This window comes from Sciurus vulgaris, assembly GCF_902686455.1.
Source record: "Sciurus vulgaris genome assembly, chromosome: 9".
In the NCBI taxonomy this organism is placed as follows: Eukaryota; Metazoa; Chordata; class Mammalia; order Rodentia; family Sciuridae; genus Sciurus; species Sciurus vulgaris.
In genome coordinates this window covers 6,540,656-6,562,718 of record NC_136469.1, presented here as the reverse complement: position 1 = coordinate 6,562,718, position 22,063 = coordinate 6,540,656, and the positions used below count along the sequence as shown (strand labels likewise).

General features: G+C 37.2%; 1 protein-coding gene and 1 long non-coding RNA gene across 3 annotated transcripts in view; one reads left to right on the top strand and one right to left on the bottom strand.

Annotated features, from left to right (window-relative positions):
- FAT4 (FAT atypical cadherin 4) overlaps nt 1-22,063 on the bottom strand; it is a 160,816-nt gene that overhangs the window by 8,720 nt on the left and 130,033 nt on the right. The window contains exons 10-15 of the mRNA XM_079153527.1: nt 15,495-15,599; nt 10,867-11,174; nt 6,250-6,335; nt 5,252-5,431; nt 2,802-2,926; nt 916-1,133 (exon numbers count right to left, since the gene is read on the bottom strand). Coding sequence (XP_079009653.1) covers nt 916-1,133; nt 2,802-2,926; nt 5,252-5,431; nt 6,250-6,335; nt 10,867-11,174; nt 15,495-15,599 — 1,022 coding nt within the window. The remainder of the gene's footprint in view (nt 1-915; nt 1,134-2,801; nt 2,927-5,251; nt 5,432-6,249; nt 6,336-10,866; nt 11,175-15,494; nt 15,600-22,063) is intronic.
- Nucleotides 13,365-20,686, top strand: LOC306669517. 2 transcript variants are annotated; one of them, XR_013766139.1, is made up of 3 exons: nt 13,365-14,033; nt 16,009-16,072; nt 18,720-20,686. It is a non-coding gene; the product is annotated as an uncharacterized lncRNA (long non-coding RNA). The 2 variants fall into 2 exon arrangements; XR_013766140.1 differs by having other exon boundaries at nt 16,263-20,686.

Below are 22,063 nucleotides of genomic sequence, written 5' to 3'. Positions count from 1 at the left end.
TTTTAGTCAATTTCAAAATATTGATTTGTAGGTGAATTCAGCAAGTGTGGTCTTGTTTCCTTGAGAATTCACTAGAATTCATATAAAAATTATCAGCAGAATTGTAATACACAAAATGATTTTAATGGAAAGCAATTATAAAAAACTAAACTGAAAAACTGATGGTCAACATGGTGATGACTTACTTGTGGGAAAGAAAGCAAAATAACCATTTCAGGAATTTAGAAAGATCAGAGCTGGTGGGAAAAGCATGTGTCACGAAGTTATTCCCCAGGTAAGCCTCTTATTTAAAGATTAGAAAAAAATGTGTAAAAGGCTAATGATAAGTCCATTTATTGTTCCCATGAAATATAATTTTTAAAGAGTATTTAAAACGATTGCAGAGATCAGGTGAAATTTCCCTTAGAATACATCCAAATGTACTTAATCTCACAACATTTAACTGGATGGTGATTGAATATATAGCCCAAAATAAAGTCGGATCATTTCCAAATGTTCATCTGCATGCTAATCTTATCAAATAACATATACCTATCAATAATTAAAATAATTCTTGGAGAATATTGCTTTTCCATTTCAAAGACATTATCTTTTTGTTTTGCTTGGCTTAAAAGTAGGGGGGAAGCAATACCCATTTTCTTTTTACCTGACAAAATAGATTGCAATGAATTCTGTCTGTGCTGCCCACCTGGCAGTGGTCCCCTAGAAATCGAGACAGAGTGTCAGAAACCAGCCCATTCAGCCTTCTGCTCCTCCAGCCAGTGCCTGGGCAATAGTGAAGATAGATGGTACTGGACAGGTGCACAGTATTGGTCAGAACTCCACCGGGTTGTAAAGGAGGGGACAGACATGGAGGGAGAAGTGACTAAAAGGGGCAGCAGATGGTCTCCTCAGGAGTGGCCATGGCTGTCTCACCTTCACGGTGGTGTAGTTGCTGCTTTCCTGGATGTGGAGTAAGACACCATTCTCACTTCTTGTCCTGAACTTGACTTCCAGGCTGCTCACACCAAAAGGCTCCAGAGGGGCGCCACGGATACTCTGTCTTAACAAGTACTCCCGCTTCTCGTTCTGGCTCACGTGGTAGTCCAGGCGTCCCTTGCCTTCCAGTGACAGGGCAGTGTCCGGGGTGACAGCTGGAAGCCAGGGAGGAAAGGGAGAAGTGAGTACCCCCTCAGGCACATCTCAGCACATTTTCTATAGTGACAGAAGTCAAATAAAAAGGACAAAGAAGATAGAGTTTGGGGAATTAATGGCCCTAATCTTATTGTGGAAAAAAACAATTTCCATTTGTGAATTGTTACATGAATTTATTTCAAATGCTTAAATCCATTTCAGAACCATGACACATAAAACGATTTATTACAGTTATTAATCATTTGGGAAATATTCACCAAAATGCTTGCCTCATAATACAAATCATGAAAATTTGAAGACTCAGCCACCTGTTGAAAATATGCACTTGAAAATTTTGTTTTTAATCAATTTCACTGTAAATCCAAAATTCATAAGTGAATATGTTTACTAGTTATAGTGACTTTTAGTCTTTGACTGATCTTTGGAAATTTAGTTAAAGAAGTGTACACTCAAATACTTATAATTGAGACACTGTATTTTCAGTAATTGTGTATAGTTTAATTTATCATGATGTATAATCATATATAATTAAAATTTATAATAATGTGCTAAAACGTTCATAGTCCAGAACTATGGAAGTTTAAACCAATGACAAAACTGAAGAAAAAAACAGAAATGGGACAAAGGTATCTCAGCACTGGATGATATACTTTCAAAAGGTAAAACTTATTATCTGTGAATCCTATACAGATTTAAGACAATGAGACTCGCATTTTTCAAGCCAATGGCTCATTTCATACTCCAGGTTTATTAGATTTCTACTTCCTAGATGCTCACTTATGTTAAGAAATGTCATGTGACAACATATTTTTTCTGTGCTTTTAATATATCTGAAGTAATTGCATACCATTATATTGTCTGCTACTAAGATCTTTTAGATACAATATCTTAAATTTTATCATTCATTTCTATTCCGTCTCATATTATAATAAAATAAAATGAGTCTTTAAAAAGTAATCAGATGCCTGCAGTTGAATTAAGTAGTAACCACGTATTTGAAAATAAAGTAATTCTTCTAAAAGAGGTCCCATTAGAGGGAACTAGTGGAATATACATCTTGAAATTATAGAAAAACATTTTCTAATGATGGTTTGATTATCAGTCATGTCTTACTAAAAATAAAACCAAGGAGTAAAAGACAAGTAGCTAATGAAGAATTCAGAAAGTAATAGTCAAAACCAATTCCAACTGATTGCACATTGAAAGTCTCACCTTCATTGTAATACATTATGTTGCTACTGTATTGTGTTTTTAGCAGTGTTTGCAGGATTTACTGTGTATATTTTTCTACTAAGCACAAAAAATCAACCAAAGAAATATTCCCTAATGGTGCATGATATTAAATTACAGCTTGAATATAGCAACTGACCTTTTAAGTTGCCTAGCATTCTTTCAGGTACCACAAAAATAACTCAATAAAATATATTTGTAAAATGAAAGCTAAAGATTTAATTAGTGAGTAACTCCTTGAAAGGAGGCCACCCTTCTATGCTTAAAGAATCTTAATTAAGAATATCATTATCTTTTGCCAGTTATTACATATTTACTATTTTAAATATTTGGAATGAAAACATAATTAAAAAAATTCAAATATGTCTTTCAGGTGCATGCATTTATACTTATCATGATTATTTACTTTCCAGTGGAAGATGGACCCATTTACATACATTTTTCACAGTATTTTCCGGTCAGTCCTTCTTTGCAGTGACATTGCTGCCATGACCAGAAATCCATACACGTGCCACCATGTTGGCAGGGGTTTCGAGTACAAGCGCCTTCCAGTCGGGGGCATCTAAAATATAATCATAGCAGAGAGCCGTCAAGCAAGCAGGGCGGGAGGAAGTGTGCTAAACACACATAGCAGAGAGCCATCCAGCAAGCAGGGCGGGAGGGAGTGTGCTAAACACACATAGCAGAGAGCCATCCAGCAAGCAGGGTGGGAGGGAGTGTGCTAAACACAGATATACTCTTTTATCCACCTGTTTAATTCCAAGCAATCATGTGAAGCTCAGGTTACAAGACGTTATCAGCTAATCAAATTAGAAGTCATCATGTGACACAACATCCATCTTATAGGAAAAGAGATGATCAAACAAAAATAATATACATCAACAGAAGGGGTGACAATTTATTATTTAAATCAGTGCATATTCAGGTAAGACATGTTGGTCACATAAAACTTGGGCTAAGACGTTTACAGCTGCCACATCTAGATTCCATTCCACATTCCTCCACCAAGCTACTAAGGCAATTAAGGATTATCGGATGCCTATTGATAATGCCAAGCTTTGGTGTAAGCATGGAGGTGGGTGATGAAAACAAATCCAGGCATTCATGAAATACTATTCTTTTCTTTGGGAGAAAGAGACAATAAAGAAAACATTAACTAAACATGTAGCTTGTTAGAGGTAAGTTCAGTGGAATAAGTAAGACAGTGGAATAAGTGGAGTAAGTATGAGAAGTTTGGGGTTTCCTGGATCTCTGAACTGGACAGTGAGGGGCAGGTTCATCTTCTCTAAACGCTGGACAAAGGCAGCAAGGGTGAGACAATCATTCCTGGCAGAGGAGACGGCAACGTGAAGGTGGACCCATCACCCAGGGGACCGTCTGGCTGCAGCACAGTGAGCAAGAGGCCGTGCTCTCAGGAAGGAAGGAAGGCCAGGTCATGGAGGACATGTAAGCCAGGGCGAGGACTCCTCACTGTCATCCCATGAGACGTGGCACTAGGGCCGGGTTTAGAGCAGAGTGGCAAGAGGAACTGATTTGTTCTAAGAATGTCACTGTGGCTAGTGGTAGGTCAAAAGTGAAGTAGACAGGAGGAGAGGTGGCCAAGGAGGTGGGGAAGCTTTGGCTGAGCAGGTTTGACTTAAAAGCATATATTCAAGAGAAAAAAATTGATATTTACAAATGTGTTTGTTGAACTTGGGGAAACATATAGAAGGAGGTACACCACACTATTACTGGTGGTATGAAATCTCAGCCCTGTAGGTACCATTTATCAATAATAATATTGGGATAATGCTACTTTGTAGCTAAACAAGAAAAATATAGAAAAAATACAAATGCCTATTGCCTAAAACCTTAAGTTAGAAACATTAGAAGTTATCCATAGCTCCGTCTTTATGATTTTTATTTCCAGAGATCTTATCCAAGGAAAATAATGTCAGCAAAGATTTTTTGTGAAAATATGTTGATCACAGGGTTATTAATATATTGGCAAAAATGAAAACAACTATGGTATACAACAGTAGTTAAAATAGAGTACATTCATATTATGGGATACTAGGCAGGATGAACATGATAATAACCTAAGGGTATTTGTTCCTGGGTGGATGGGTTATAGATTATTAATTTTTATTTTTTTCTTTACATTTTTTTCCTGAAATTTCCAAATTTTCAAAGTAAGCAAGAATAATTTTTAAAATAAAATATGTAATTTCTGTAGTTCCTAAGTCATTGCTGGAAGCCTAATATATAATCAAATCTTTAAAAAAATCTTAGAGTTTACAATTATTTAAGTTTGATCTCTTAAACTGGGCACACCTTAAATCCCAGTGGCTGGTGAGGTTGAGGCAGGAGGATCACAACTTTGAAGCCAGCCTCAGCTGACAACCTAGGGACACCCTATCTCAAACTTTTACAAAAGAGCTAGGGATGTGGCTCAGTGGTTAGGTGTCCCTGGGTTCAACTTGAATTACCAAAAAAATTAGCTGTTCAAACTGCATCAAGGTTTTGGAGTACAAATATGTCTGTCTATTAGTAAAACTAATTTCAAACAAAGTGTTCATGAACACGATAGCTAACATAGACATATGACAATATGCCAGGTTCCTTTCCATATAATGATTCATCCACTTAGTGCCTTTGATCTTCCTGACTGTCAGGAAAGGTGAACACATGCATGCACACACAGATAGTTTTCTTGGACTTCAGAAAGCAAAAATTATCTAATTAGCTAGCATACTTTATGCCAAATAAAGTTTCTCAGCTATAAATAAACACTTAAAACATAAAATGTGGTATTTTTAGGGATTTGGGCACAATAATTTCATCTTTGGATGTCCACTTAGCATATTCTTCTGCATTTTTCTCTAAAATTATAAGAAAGAATCCTTACTGATCCAGAATGCCCTGGGCGGCCAGAGCTTGGCTGGGTTCCAGAGGCCTCCCATTGACCGCAAACTCCATTATACATCCCACAAAATCATGGCTTTCCACGTGTCCTCTCCTCTGCAGGATGGGTTCCAGCGATCTGATACCTCCGACTGTGACTCGGTTTGGCTGAACATCAAGAGTCCTGAATAAGAAAGGCAAGATAAGGATATGAGTACAAACATGAGAGAATTCAGCAAAATGTTTAATTGGGGGGGGGGCAGTGAATATAACTTTTTCTTGCATATATTATAGTGTGGTAAAGATGGGTGGAAAACATTACAGCTGGCACAGTTCCCCCAGATACCTGAAGGGTTGTTTGCTTTTCAAGATATAAAACATAATAAAACTTGTGAATATTACACTTTAAATCAGTCACATTTGCCTTATGTAACAATGCTGAGTCAGCAAGAGGTGGCCAAGAAGGCAAAATGTGGGAAAAGCAGCGGCAAGCCCACCGCGGGGATCAGCTCCCTGGTTCTTTCTCTGGAGACAGGTCTGCCAGCGAGCTGGCTGGTGCAACCCAATGGTGTGTTTTCTCTGTTCCTAGTAAACTCGATCACACTTGTGATAGGCTAGTTCTGCGTTTCCCTGTTCGATGCTCTCAAAGCACGTCGTAACCATGACAGACCCCTTCAGAGAACGAGTCAGAGTCAGGCTGCCTGGCCTTCTCTTCCTGCAGGTCTCCAGTCACCTGCAACTCCTTCATGAACTTTTCAACTACTGACTGCACTAAACTCTCTTTTCTTTTTTTTATCCTCATCTCTGTGAAGGCCTTTGAAACAACCATAACACAAAATGCCATTGATCATGAACTTTTTATTTCATGCCATGAGAATCTCTACCAGGGGAGTAAATTATCTTAAACTTTTATGTAATTTTTTAAACAATATAATGATTTTTTAAATCTGCATATTCGAAACACCATGTAATAATAAAGATCATACTACTCATTTTGCTTACCAGTCATCTGAAACCGCCACATTACTGACAGTGCAGTATCCTGGTTCTTGGTTCTCTGAACAGGAGTCCACAGTCAAGGATGCTGCCTGCAAAGCAAGAGTAGGAAACGTCACTGTGGAGCTCCTGTCCCTGGGAACCTCCCAGTCAGCCCACCCAGGATGCATCTCTGCAGATGTGATTCTGACCCTGTGAGGACACTGTGATCTGGTGTGAAATGAGACATGACAAATCATAGAACTTACTACAAATACTCAATTATGGCACATATTTCTTTGATATCTTTAAAACCAAAATTGTATCTTTACATACAAGAGGTAGCAGGGTGCTTTGAAAATTTCTCTCCTGCTTCCTCATTTTATAGATGAAAAAATAAAATGTCATGAATCATCAGTCTTCCTTAGAATAGCACACAATAGTTCTGAATCATTTGCTGGAATTATAATCTTCATAAACATTTATTCTACTATGGAGCTATTCTAACAAAGGAAAAAACATTCGACTTTCAATTTTCCAAAGTCTTATTGTAATATTTCAGCCAGATTTATAAAAAAATATTGAAGGTACAGTATAAACACTATACTAGCAATCTGTGAAAATGTTAATATTCGTATTGCAGTGGAAGTTTGAAATAAAGTAAAAACATCAAGTAAGTGTTCTCACACATGTTAAGATTATTATGTTAATAACCCACCAGAGCACATCAATGTACAAATGGATGCACTGCTATATACTGCTAGACTGTAGAAACGCCCCAGCAATATCTCAATCACACACTGGTCATTGTTGCATCCTACGGGATGCTGACCCCTTGAGACCACAACTCTCTGTTGGTGGAACACAGACTATTAAGGAAGAGGTGTGACCCAGAAGCACAGGAGGATGGTAAATTCTCCCCAAGCAGAGAACATGGTTCTAACAACTTAGATGCCACAGAGCAAGGTTAATTCAACTTTGCTACATTTATATAAGGGAAACACATACTGTGCAACCATCAGTTTACAAGAATGTCCATCGCTTGAGTTTAATTGTAGTATGAACAAAGTAAGGCAGGAAGTGCCCCCCCCACCCGGGGGGCAGGTCCAGCCCGCTGCCCTTCAGCCAGCTGCAAGGGCCAGGTAGCAAGATCTCTGCCTTCCAGAATCAGCCTGCTTTCTTTCATTATTCATGGAATCGTCCATTGCTGTAACAGCCCACTTCTATCAGCATTGCTCATGACTTTTTGGAACTGTCTATAAAATGTGTATTGGGATGGGGGATTTATAAAAGTCTGTTTTAAGTATCTCATATTCCAGAAACTGCATTGGGCCAATTCATGATGATTGTGCATTAACAATTTTTAAATATTTCTATCAGTTTATTCTAAGCACCGCAAACTTATAGGCCACGTGAATTTTTTACTGCTACTTTCTCAAGTAAATGATGACAAACACTATCATTCTCAAGGAAACACATCCCCTGGCAATTCTGACAAGACACGCAGGCCCCGCTTGGTTTACTTTGTTAGTAGGTCCTGCTTCTTTCACATTATCTCTGAAACTAAGTGACATGCAATCTCAGAAGCAGCATTAGGTTCTCATGACACAACGTAGGCTGCTTCTGGTTGAGTCATCATCTCTCTGTAGACGCTGTGCCAAGTGTCCGTCCTGGGGTCCCTGAGCCAGGGCCCGCGGGTATGCTCACACAGACCCCCAGGAATGCCTACACCAGAAAACCAAGCTGTACCCATGGCACTGTGCACCAGGCACTCTTTATAAGCAGCCTCAATTTCCTATTGTCTACAATCTTGGTGATACAACTCAAAGAAAGAGTCAGCCAGGGGATGATTTATTTGAATAATCGCTAGTGCAATTTAATCTTGAGAGCTGAATGTCCTTCCTCATACTGTTGAGTTTCTGCCCCAGCACCACTGTAAACTGAGACGCTTCTCTCCCGACTATGTCATGATTAAAAGCTGAGAGGCTAATGATTTTGCCAGCTTTCCACAAAAAATCATTTTCAACTGTAGAAAATAACCAACTCAGAACCCAGCAGGGGCCTTCCCTAGATGTTTTTTTGAAGCAGGGAGACATTTTTCCTGCGACTGAATTACAAATGTCAGGAGCAGTTTTTTTCTCATTTGCTATTATTCTGTCACCGCATACCAACGTGCGCTGGGAGAGTCCCTTCTGCACCCCTTCTGGCACACGGCTCAGGGACATCCCTCTCACGCCCAGGTCCTTGTTTCACAGAAGCACACAGTCTTGGCATTCAAAGGGAACTTGGAGGTTGTCAGGTGACATTGTGTGTGCCACACACCAATCTGCTTGAGAACGTCTAAAAAAATACGGCTATCTTGCATTTGACTGGAAAGTCAGGTGAGGGGATCCCCTGCTGTTCCTCCTTAGGGAAGTTTTAGGACATCCCTACCCCTAGTGTCAGTCCCAACTCCCTGTGCCCAACCTCTCAACTGCTGTCACTGGGAGCCTCTATCCCGCTGGCTCTACCCACCACCAAGAGCGCTGGTGGTCCTCTGCAGACGCGTCCCTGAGGTCTTCCTTGAGGACGAGGACCTAGTGCAGAATTACAGAGCTCTAAACTCTCCATTCACATTTTTAATTTCCAAAGTCTACACAGGGGCGGTGCTGGTAACAACTCAGCATGAGTGCTGATGTAAGCACCTGCTTTGTATAGGAGAACTGGAATTTTATGTGTGATTCCTACAGATCTCTATAATAATGGGGAAATGTAGGCCTACCATTATTCCAATTTTAAAGAACAAATTTTACTGGCCCAGTGGTGCAAGCCTGTAATCCCAGTGACTCAGGAGACTGAGACAGAAGGATCACAACTTCAAGGTCAGCCTCAGTAATATAGCAAGGCTCTAAGCATCTCAAAATAAAAGATTAAAGGGCTGTGTGGCTTAATGGTTAAGCACCACTGAATTCAATCCCCATTATCAAAAATAGAAAAAAAAAGAGAGAACAGATTTTGATTTTTGCTCAATCCCCTTCAAATAAACACCTTGAGTTACTATCAGATCAGGGGTCTAAATTAGTACTTTTGAATTGATCTTTTAATTTTGGAGGGGTTAGAATATGACTACTCTAAATTACAATTTTCTATTACATTTTATTATTATGTTTTGGTCTCATTTTCATAATGTTGCAGTAATTTTACTCAGTAAACATCACATAAATCAAATATGTTAGCAAAATGTTGCCATTAGAGATTATTAATTGCAAATTAATAATGAGATAGAAGACAATGTATAAATATGAAGACTTATAAAATCACACAATGCTTCTGCTGTTTTCTCACCTCTATTTAAACAGCACACACCCACTAACCTGGTAGGAGCCCCGTCACTGAGTCGGATGTGGTGATAACCAAGGATGGAAAGCAGCTAACGTGTGCCCTGAAGAAACTGGTAGTTACAGAAGGCACAGAAACTTTGCCTTTAAAATTAATTATGGATCAGAGGAAAAACTAGCAAAAACAACACAAATATTTTACATTGTCTCTGGCTGTTGCTTTTATGCGTTCCTATATGACAAAGTATATCCAAACTCAGCTGCAAAAATATTTCTTTTGTCAGATGCACATGTCATTCATTGTGTCAGATGGAGCTGCACCTTGTCATGGAGTGCAGAAATAAACCTATGGCTGTTTAGATCCCAGGTTTCTTCATCAAAAAGTTTTAAGAATACTCATTTTGTTATTTTGAGTAATTGTTCATTTTAATAGATAATTTACCCAATAGATAATATTTACCCAATTCTATTTACTTTCATAGGATAAAATATAAATCTTAGAAAAAGCAAGTTTAAAAAAAAAACTTGAAATTAAAGTATACAACTACTTTAGGATAGTTTTGTTAGCATTTACTTATTCAGAACACTTGATAGTATGGGAAAAGGGGGGAACCACAGAGAGATACTTGGGAAGATAAATAAATCCCACTTGATTGCAGTACATCAAATATTTTCCAACATTAATAGGGAAAGAAATGATTCATTTGCATTTATAAATAAAATATTTGTTCAATAAATTATTTGTTCAATAAACAGAATTCCTAAATAAATGTCATCACTATTATCAGGAGAGCTGTGTAATAAAATTGACAATCATACAACATAGAGATCCTCAATATTGTGGAATTGTAATTCTGAAAATACCTTAGAAAAATGAAATATGGAAACAAGCTGCATCCTCACTCAGCAACATGCCTCACGGACAGCAGTGTGTTTAGGTGCTGGTGTGATAAGGATGATAAAGAATTGTACGGCACTAAAGTAAGCAGGAAGGGTCATGTCTTGTCAGTCACTTCCAGTTAGGGGAAGAACACTTAGAAAAGTGGCTATTTTATGCAGAGCCCTGACGCTATGGAAATATCGGTGGCATGCTTTGCAGAGCGCTCCTGATTTACTTTCTGCTTTTCATTGCTTTGGAGCCAGCGGGAGAGTTAGCCTGAGCAGAATTAAAGGAGGACTATCAAGCCTCTTCACGTCTGTGGCTCACGTAGTCAAACAATTAGTAAGCATGATGTCATTCGACTGCACCCTGGTCCACACCGTCTGTCTAATGTAATGGCCATCTAGCAGCAAGAAAGCCAGGCTAAGGTGAGGTGAAGCCACTTACCATCCCTGCCCTCCGGGCGATCACAGTGTGGAAGTGTCCGTCTGACACCTTCTTCATGGTGGTGAGTTTATATGAGCCACTGCCAAGATTGTAAGAGAATCTCAGCCTTTCTTCAGCGATCTCCAGGGCCAGAAACTCAGCCCGGTCCCCTGTCTGGTTGTCATAGTTGTACAGCAATAAGGCATGACTTTTGATAGTTGCAAATTTAACATAAATATAGTTGTTATTGGGGTCCAAGCTGGGAAACTCCATGTACGATAATTCCTCAAATCCATAACTGTTCAACTCACAGTGTTTTCCAAAGACACCTGCGGGTGGGAAAATTGAAAAATTAATGTAACAGCTTCCAGTGAAATTTTATCAAATTATTTTGTTTATAATATTTTGAGTTATAATAATGAATCATGCCTTTAAAAACTGTTTTTTATTACTGTAGAAAGAACACAGTAAAAGCTAAATTTGAAACAGAACAGGTGATGATCTTTAAAGCCTATAACTGAGATGACAGGCTGGTGACATTGTTTTCTCTTTGACACATTAGGGAACATGTCAAAGTTTCCCCATTTGTAAAATTTCAGGGACTTCGAACAAAGGAATATGTCCAGAGAGATTCCTTCTGGGAAAGCTTTCAGAAGCATTTTGTTGATCTTTATAAGCTTTTACTTTATAATTTATAATTTGCAACCAAGTTACTTCCTTCACAGTATTGAATTCTTAAACCAACTTCAATTAAATTGAGGATGATACACTCATTCATTTTGACTTGAAAACAAAAATTCGGTTCCAATACTTAGAGTATTTTAAGGGTCACAAAGTGAGGGAAGGGCAACCCTGCTTCTAGGGAAGGAAATAACTGTCTTGCATTCTTATCTCTTCCGTGTTTCATACCCTCTGGAGAATGATTTACAGCATGCTACTTTAAAATAACTTTCTGTTTTTTCTGAAATTCAGTATTTCCATTTGTTTGTGCAGTATTTTTTCCAACTTGAAAAAAGAGTTTTATTAAAGTTACAAGGCTACGCCAAAATTCTTTTCCCACAAATATTAGTAGACTGTGTCAAACGATTGGAAAATTAATCTGGGCCAATACATCATAACTCTGAGGAACGTTCAAAGGTTTTATTCCTTCATTTTGGCTTAATATCTCCATAAATGCATTCAATTTTGAATCAGGGAATTGTTCAGCCTGAAGGAACCAATGCCATTATTTTACAGAGTATTTAAAACTTGCCTAAGGGGACAGACCATGGGAAACACAGGCAAAACCTGAAGCCAGATCCACTGGTCTAGTTTTGCTGTTTTGACTATATCACATTTTCTATCCAACATTCTTCAAGTTAAAATGCCCTGGAGCTGCTACAAAAACTGGTGGCCCTTATCTGTCCAGAGTAGATAATATGCCTTATAAACAAGTGGAAAGTATACATGATTTATTGTTTTAAATCTTTAACTGAAACTGAAAAAAGGCAAGAGAATTATAGGAATGATATATGTCATATGTAATACATATTATTTTATTTTATATATTGTGAATTTATTATATTTATCATAAGTAATTGTTATATTCTTATATATTTATGCAATGTATGCAATAAATGATGTTTATATTTATGCAATGTTTATTTTTATTACTTAGATATTATTATATCATATATATCATATATATTATTTCTATATGCAGAAAGAGTAACTGAAGTTGCCAAAGACCAAGGACAAAGCAAGCAAATGAAATAGAAAGATTACTATGGAAAAGTTTTCACTGTGTTCTTCTAGGTCTCTTCTGATTAAATTTTAATTACTTCATAAAAGTATAGTTAAATTTGAATACAAATATATGCAGAAATTATATAGGTACTGGAAAAATGTTTTACATTTTTATTCAAATTAATATTGTATTTTCAAACATGAAAATATTTATAGATTCTCTTTCCATTGGTTTTATATTTCTTCAGAAAAGTAACAATTTTGTCTTTAAAACGTGGTAATAAAATTTAATGAGGTCTTCAAATTTGTGTTTTTTGTGGAATGCCATGAAATAAGTCTAGATGAAGGTCAAGAGAATGGAAATTACTCTAATATGGATATACACACACAATAGCCCTTATTAGAATAACTTATATATGTGACATTCAGTAATGATATATCATGCATATTTACACACAGAAATATATATGTATATATGCAATATATACACTTTTTATGCATAAATACATTATTTCTTAAGAGCAAACAATATGTGAGATATTGTATGTATACCTTACATATGTATGTATGGAATATGTGCAGCTGAATAATATATGTTACATATATAATAATGAAGCAATTCTAAGAAGTTATAATTATGCAGGCTAAGTTGTCTTGGTAAAGTCTGAAGTACTTTGTCTTTTTCCTAAAACACAATGTAAATATATATATATAGATAGATAAATAGATATAGATATAGATATAGATATGAATCTTAAAAACAAAAAAAAAAACTTTTGGGCTGGGATTGTGGCTCAATGGTGGAGCACTTGCCTAGCATGTGTGAGGCACTGGTTTCGATCCTCAGCACCGCATAGAAACAAAAAAATAAATAAATACAATAGTTTTTAAAAACCTTCAAAAATACAAACAGCAAATCTTTTCCTGAGGAGAAGGTAAACAGTGCAATTTTTTTTCCAACTTCAAAATCATACTTTACCCGATGTTTTGTAGGAGGCATGTGGAGCCACCTCCAGGGACTTGTAGGAGGCATGCCAGCTGCCATTTTTATCTGTATGATTTTGAGAAGGAAAATACTTTTCTCCTGTGAATTCATTCTTTGTAGTCTCAAATTATTTATTGGTGGTTCTATTCTCTTCCTGTTGTTTTCTTTTGTAAGTGCTTATGTTGTCAGTGGGCAATGTCTAAATTTAAATATGTGTTTGTTTGTGCCACTGGAAGGAACAGGGAGATTTGTACTGCCAGTTGCATGTCATCGGCGTCTATTTTAGTTGATTTTGTGCTGTCTCTACTTCCCTGGGGACCTGGCTGGGTGAGCTGAGGTCCCTTTGGATCCCACAGCACTTCTTCCCCACAGGCAGTGATGCACTGACCTGCCGCAAAGACTTGTTCCTGTTTGGAACTAACTGGCTCAGATCCTCACCTTCGCTCCTCCACATTGGAATGCAGAGGAGTTCCTCAGTGTGAGTACACCTCTGTTCAGTCACTGAAAACCACTGTCCCCTTTCCGCTTCAATTTCTTTTTCTTGTAACTTCATTACAAAGTACAGGTTAAACCATGAAATCTGACAGTTGCTATTTAAAGAAAGGAGCATGATATGGGATGTTAAGACACTGAGAGCTTACCTAGCATACAGGAGGTCACGTTCAAAGCCCAGCATCCAAGACAGACAGACAGAGACAGAGACAGAGAGATTGACTATTGAAAGAAAGAAAGGAGTTTTCAGGAGATCTAAAGTTGTGGTTATTTTAACCTCGCTATACCCTTTTACTGTTCATAAGTATCATTGGTGAGAACCTCAGAGGGAGTTTATAAATGAATGTCATACTGGACCAGAAGAATTATTTGTGTTCTAGTCATGATGCCACCCTGGGGTAGTTGTACCTCAGTTTCACTGCTCTGATTTTGAGGCCAGTTACTCGATTTCTGGGTCTCAGAATCATTGGTGAAATGCATGGCTCACAACTAAGTTTTTATATTTTGTTTCTCTTTGTCATTCTTTTAATGTTGCGCGTGGTCAAAAAGAAAGTAGATAGACTCATGGAATTACTTGAAAAAGAGTAACAATACAGTTTACTGGTTACTAGAAACTGTAGTTTTATTTACTATAAATTGAGCTTCTTTTCTCACATCCATTTAACATAGTAAAATGTACAAGGAAAGACTAAAAAATACCCTTTTTGTCTTTTACATAAGAAAAGAGAATAATCTGGAGATGGATTTCATGTTATAAGACAAAGTATCCTTTAAATAAATGAAATAACCATAACCTTATAAACCAAATTAACAAAGGCTTCCTCCAGAGCTGCTCTGAGAGTCTGGGCTGGCCCAGTGCTGGGTAACACGAGGGTGAGACATGGAAGGAATCCATTCCTTCATTAAAATGAATAAGTACGTACCTGTGCAAAGACTCTCTCCTTACCAACTTTCTTCCACAAGAGAATACATTAGTCTGAATTTTCTTTAATTACACAGTATTATCTACAAAAAGTCTATCATGATGACAACATTTCTAGCTACTAAATCCTTTTAACAGAATTAACTAAATTAATGCAAACTTTTTTTAAAAAAGTTTGACTGTTCTTAGAATTTTGAAATAAAGAATGATGTCAAATAGCATTAAAAGATTTTCTTACTTAATAAATTCTAGGCTAACAGGAAGGCATCATATATATGTAAGAAATGTTGTACAGAGGCAGCATTGGTCAATTATCTTGAGTTGATTATTTTTCTAATAATCATGAAAGCAATATATCCAATTCAAGGATTTCCACAATTAATCTTTAGGTGTGTTAAAACTTTAAGATTTTAGTTTACTATAACCAGTTCAAAACAATGTTCTCTTAATGACTCATAACCACAGTAAGACTAAATTGCTAAACTTTGTGCTAAAATAGACTGATAACTGATATGTCGTACTCACCAAAAGGACAATGGCAGTAATACGAATCCACACCACTTTGGCAGGAGCCACCGTTAAAACAGGGACTGCAGTCACAGTAGTTGACCGAAGATTCACACGTTTTCCCTAAAATGGACCAAACTTAGTAAGAAAAAAATCTTACACATGGATATATTAACAGCACTTTAAGATAACTCTATGTAAAAACCTATCCTAAGAAACAAAATCTGACACATGAACCTATTAATAGTACTATAATATAACTGTAAATGAAAATCTATCCTGAGAAACCACAATTAGAAGGAAAAAACTAGAAGATTTTACTTGGGGTGAGATAACTGGGATGAGGACTTAAAATCTTATTTAGCTGTTTTATTGTAAAGATGCACATTATAATATTTAGAAAATAATTTACATATTCAACTTAGGGGAAAAAAATCTGTTTTTAATAAGCAAAAGAATATAGTGAACTCAGAAATGCTGCCACTGAATCTGTTTTCTTTATAGATGTCCCTTTGTCTTTCACCTTTTACAGATGGTGAGTTGAAACTTAGTCTTCTTTTCACTATGAAGATCTCCTTGACTCACATGTTTCCAAGGTAAGAATTAAGCTTATTTAGCTTGTTAAGTTAAGAAGTAATCTTATCCACTCTCAAGTAATGTCCCTTGACTTATACAGACCTTTTGTAAAGTAGAAAAATAAGAAAACAACTCGAACACATTTTGCAATGCTTATTAATATTATACTTTGTCTTTTTTTTTTTTTCTGAAACAATAACACCTGGGCAGCATGTTCTTCAGTGTACAAAGACTTTCTCATACAAATCCTCTTAAATGGAATCAATCGGTATTGACCGAGTGCTTTTCATGGACCAAGCCTGACAGTGGATGGAGAAATCCCAGTGAAGAAAGCAGAGGAGTGTTTTATATGGTGTTTCCATTCCAAAGGGCGAGGGGGGTCAATCCACACAAAAGAACCAGGGACGCTTACAGGTGACAGTGACAAAGAAGCTCAGGTCTTGCCTAAGAAGTTGTAAAACCACAACACAGACAAGTTCAGGTCTCTGCTTCCACACTTAGGGTTCACCAAGCTGTGATTGAATATTTTATCACTTGGAAAAAAAACTTACAGTAGAAGTCCTATTAGGTTTCTGTTGTTGTTTCTTCTTACATAAACTTAAATGTATTCTAATACCATTGTCCTATCACTTTAAATTATTTCATAGGTTAACATATTCATTAGAATAATCTCTAGCTTCCCAATTCCAAAAACTAGCGAGGTTGTACAGTTTTTGGTTAATTGTCCTTGATTTAACAGGGATCCAGTTACCACTGTTGGCTTCTGTAAAGCTATCTTCTACTTCCAAACATGATTTCATCAATGCTTATTACGTATTCCTCATGAAGATACATGCATTTTCTCCGCACATCTAGACTTAATGTTGAGCATAGATGATGCATTTCATCATAACAGCTTCTCTGAAAACACAGTCGAAGCTTTTGTTTAACTTTGTTCTGCATTTGTGGCTTGATTATGTAGCCACAGTTGTTCTGGTCTGAAATTACACATGAGTCAGACCTCATGACACTGCTAACTAAGCCCATTTCTGTACATCACAGAATCATAAACACAACATTTTTTCCTTTATAAATAAAATTGGTAACCTCCTTACAAGGCAAAACACTGAGCTAAAAAAAAAAAAAATTTCGATCCTTTTCTATTCTAAGGAGAGAACATAAAAATAAATGAGTTGCTAATTTAGAGACACACAAATTAGGTTTTAAGCATTGCGGCTGTGTGCTACAGTAAAGTGGCAAGTCAGGCGACTTTACCATAGTCTGCGTGTGACTCCACACTGGAAGGGGCTGTTTCACAACTAACCCCCACCTCTGCTGTAGTCCAGCTGGATATGCACAGGCCATTTTAGAGATGTGCACCTTTTTTTTTTTAATACAACACCATTGTTGCCCAATAGAAAATATATAAGACCTATCAATTAAACTTTTTACTATGAATTTGCCATCAGAAGAGGCAAAACCACTCCTTCGTTTTTTATTTTTTATTTTCACTGTAAGAACGTATATAATTCTCACAAATGCAACTGGAATAAGTACAGTTTCACCTTTGATTTTTTTCCTTTTCCTCAGAAGTTCTTCTAGAGTGGTGTTAAAACTAGAATGTACGTAGATTCATGTACTTTATGGTATAGTCAATATGACCTTCATGTCCTGGCGAAGGATTAGTGAATTTCACAATTTCCAACTTAACCTCCTAAAGACTGGAAGTGGGAACCCAAGGAGAGCAGCCTCAGGGCCGTATGCCGTGGCATGTAGCCAGATGCTTGGGTGCGCCTACGCCAAAACAAGGGTATGAAAACCCAAGCCGCACCTCCCAGAGAGCTTGACTCTTTTTTGAATTCTGTTGGAAATACTATCACTTAAAATTTTAATTTAAATAACAGCAAAATAAATTTAGGTAGTTTTGTGTGTAATTTATCTTATTTACCCCTTACAATGTGATATTATATAGATGTGAGCTTGATTTAAACATATACTATAGGCTATTGAAGTTAGTTCAAAGAGAGAACTGGACAAACACCTTAAAATAAATAAGACTTACTTATGTGTTAAAAAATATGCAGTGACTTCAGAAATAATGAAAGAAGTTACAAATTAGAAACAATATTAGCTTTGAGAATGGATTAGCTTTGAGAATGGATTCCTTTTAACACTCAAATTCTTAATGGAATCTGATTCTTCAATTATATAATAGAAATAGGAATTGTCAAGGGAAAACAAATTCAACCTTTTATTTAACATTTAAAAGAGTTTTAAATTTTTTTTCCTAGAAGATAATTGTCAAAAACAAAACTCGTTTGTCAGGGCTAAGTAAAGAAAATTGTTACTGAGTTTCAAAAATAGTCTTATTTGTTGGTGTTAGAGTATGGAAATTATTTACCATTCAAAAACTTATTTTGAGTTCCCCAATAATGAGTAAAATTTATTTTACAATTCATGATCTCAAAGAGTTTGCCATACTTGATATTTAGATTCAAAGTCCCAATTTGAACACATAATGTTTTAATTTAAATTGTTATTAAAAGATCATTTTTCTTTTGAGAAAAGTATGTCCTAATTTTATTCATAATGTAAAGAAGGTCTCTAAATGCATATTTCTCAGGTTTGGAATTCATGCACTATTACCCAATTAGAAATCAACAGCAAACTCTGTCTTGCTCTGCACAGGTCTGTCTACTAAAATCACAGCACTGGCAACCTAACTGACCAGAGAGGCAGCGGCCGGAATCACTCTCACATGCTCCTGGTAGAATAGTCTGCAGGTCGCCCCACTGTGAAACAAATTCTGGGATCATTAACTTAATTAAAGCTGCAAGTCAATTAACAGTACTTGTCAGTGCCTTGAGGCCTGGGAGTTTATGATAGCAATACAGGCCTCCCTGCCTCTTGAAAGCAAGGAGTCTTTTTCTGCTGCAGTATGTTTACTGTGCTAGCAGCTGTTTAGAAGAATGAACTAGTCTCCTGGCTTTGATATCCATCAATTAATTATGTTAACATACACTGCTTGGCATGGAAAGCAGAAGGGGGCCTAGGAGCAACTATCAAAGTCCGTTTTATATCTAATTACTTTATTCACAAACATGATTCTATAGCAGATTCATGCAATTCATTCTAAACATTTATGCTTATTAATTTTTAAAGTGATATTAGCAGAAAGCAGTTGTTTTTGCATAAATCTGTATATATCTCTCCTTATTGTAAAAAGCGCTATATCAAGATAGTTCATCTAAATGGCCTATCCCATAATGTTATGGTTTTTACATCAAAATAAAAGCCATGGTTTTCCATGTTTGAATAAATGTTTCCAATAAGTGAAGCAAAAACAAAAACTTCATTTTATCTTTGTATTTTAACACATACACAAATACAGTTTCGAGGGGCCTACAAATGACTACGTAGCATTCATGGGCAGCTTACTTATAACCACGTGCTTACTTTCTGCAGAAGTACCAAGCGCTGCAACTACTGCAACCTAAGACATGAATGCCCTAATAAGGCAACATGTCACCTCAGCGAGCTGCCTAATCCCACTCTTGGAAATAAAACCAAAACAAAACCTGAGTGCTTTATCCTCCTACGCGAGCCATTCTTCTATACCTCAAAGAAAATTTCCTATCTATTCACTAAATGGCTTTTACTTTCTATGGTTTTCTTGTCATGTAATCATCAGTGATATTCATATGATTGTAGTAATTTTATGATGATGACTCTTGGCGACTCCATCCATCTTTATGGAAGCAAATATTTGCCAAATTTCTCAGGAAAATTACTGTGCAACAGCCTGGATATACCATTTTATGTATAAATTACTATTTATACTGTCAAATGATGTAAAATTGATGTCTGGATAAATCCCATCCTGCCCTGAAGCACCAGGACTACTTGAAAGCACAGGAAACCTTCCTTTGGTATTAAAGCCCTGGAATTATTTCAAAGACCACACCCAAAACACATCCAGATGTGTGTGATGGAAAGGCTGAAGGGGCCATGAACTAATGATGTTCCCAGAAACCCGGGTTCAGAAGTGCTCTCTAACACCACCACCCCTGGAAAAGAGGTGCCAGTAGGCAGGAAAGCCAGGAGTGGGAAGACACGTGCTGTCACGGCCATTTCTAATCACAAGCACTTCCCTTTGCAGAGGAAAAGAAATAATGGACTTGCAGTTAGACTGATGTCTTCCTCCAGGGCCTCCTGGAATTCTCAGGTGTGGATAATATGCCAGGTGTTTGCTTTATATTTACTGTGGCAATTAAATGAACCATCGATGCAATTATTGGTATTTTTTCAATCTGTATAAATCTACAAGTTAAATTTTTACATATTCTCTACCATAATAAACTTTGTTCATCTTTTCTAATGCCCTATGTTGCAGCTAAGCAAAAATCCACTTAGTGGTATGAAAGTTAAATTACAAGGCAAATTTATTACGGACAAAACATGAAGGAATTATTAACTGACTACTACAATTTCACTATTTTTTAGAATAAGTGAAGCCTGAGTAATACAGATACATTTAATCCCTCTAAATTACTCATTCATTACCAAGTGGTAATTCATATTTATTATCTGCACAGCCTCATGATTGCACTGGAAATTAAACTTTGATAAAATAAAGACTTGAGGAATCAACTGGAGTCCGTGTGACTGTAGTGACACACCCTGGGATCTTACTGGTTCCTGACTTTGGTTTTCAGCCTTCTGTCCTCTCGGGACGCTCTCATGCAGCATCTGTGTCCAGCTCACATGTGGCCCTCCCTGTGGGTTCTTGGCACAGAGACCCTCAGTCCCCTCACTCCACGAGCCTCTCTCTCTTCTAGTCTCTTGCACAATTTCTAACACCACACAGAATGTGCAGTGGTGTTCATGTGCGCACATGTGAATGCCTGGCATATGTGTGTGCAAGACAGGGGAGCCACTAGCTGCTCCAATGTGTGATTCCAGGACCTGTAAAAAACACTGATTAAAATGCTGGTGCAAGTCCACAGTAGTAAATAGAATGGAAATGCAGTTGATTTGAAATAATTCTGATGGCCAAAAATCTATGTGATCGCATACAGCCTCCAACAAGCAAGGCTTTACTGAGGGGCTCACAGATAATTAGCATGGACAGGTCAGCCTGCCGTGTCTTCCAGGCAGCAGAGCCACTTCTTGTGAACACAAGGTGCATCACACCGCCTTCACCCTTGAACTAACACAAGCTCGCTCTACACCTAAGGGTGTGAGTGTCCTAGACTAAAGTAGGATGAATAAGCCATGAAGATGGTTGTGGAATCCCCAGTCCAGGAAATCATCTGGGGGGGTGGAAGAGAAAAGAAAGTTCTCTAGACATCCTGAACCTACTGCATATGTGCCGCACCATGACTCACGGTCCTGAAGAGAAACCACAAAGGCAGGCGCCTGCTGTGTGCTCCTGGGTCTCAGGAACCCCACGGTATACCTCCATCACCACTACCACACCATGCCAGCTAGCACCACCTCCCCCTGGACACTGGCTAGCTAAGTAGACACGATGTTTACTCACTACAACGACCCCAAGCCCAAGCGATCATTTACACTTTACAGAGGGGAAATCCGGGTGGTTCTCTAAAGCTGTGCCTAAATCAAATTCTATCACATCTCCTGTTCTTTCCATTACACATGCTTACTGTCCCTATTCTTCATTTGTATTGCAAGTACAGTGCTTTGCTAAAAGCTCTGTACTTTCTGTTTCAGCATTTTCCAACAAGCTTTACATCATCATCAAGAAACTCAGTTTTCCAAATATAAAACCATAAGTATACACATGATGGGCACTTTGAAAAATATGATATCCACATGTGTTTCTTAAAAATCTCTTAAAATTTTATTCAGCAAAACATCTACAAAAGTTTTTGCTAAGACCTATGCTGATTTTACTTTTTGTGTGTGTTTATAAGCATTTGAGTAACCTATGTATGTCCTAAAACTGTATGATGTTCAAATTGTCAGAGAATTTTATTCTCCTGAAACTTATCAGCAACATAGCATTTATT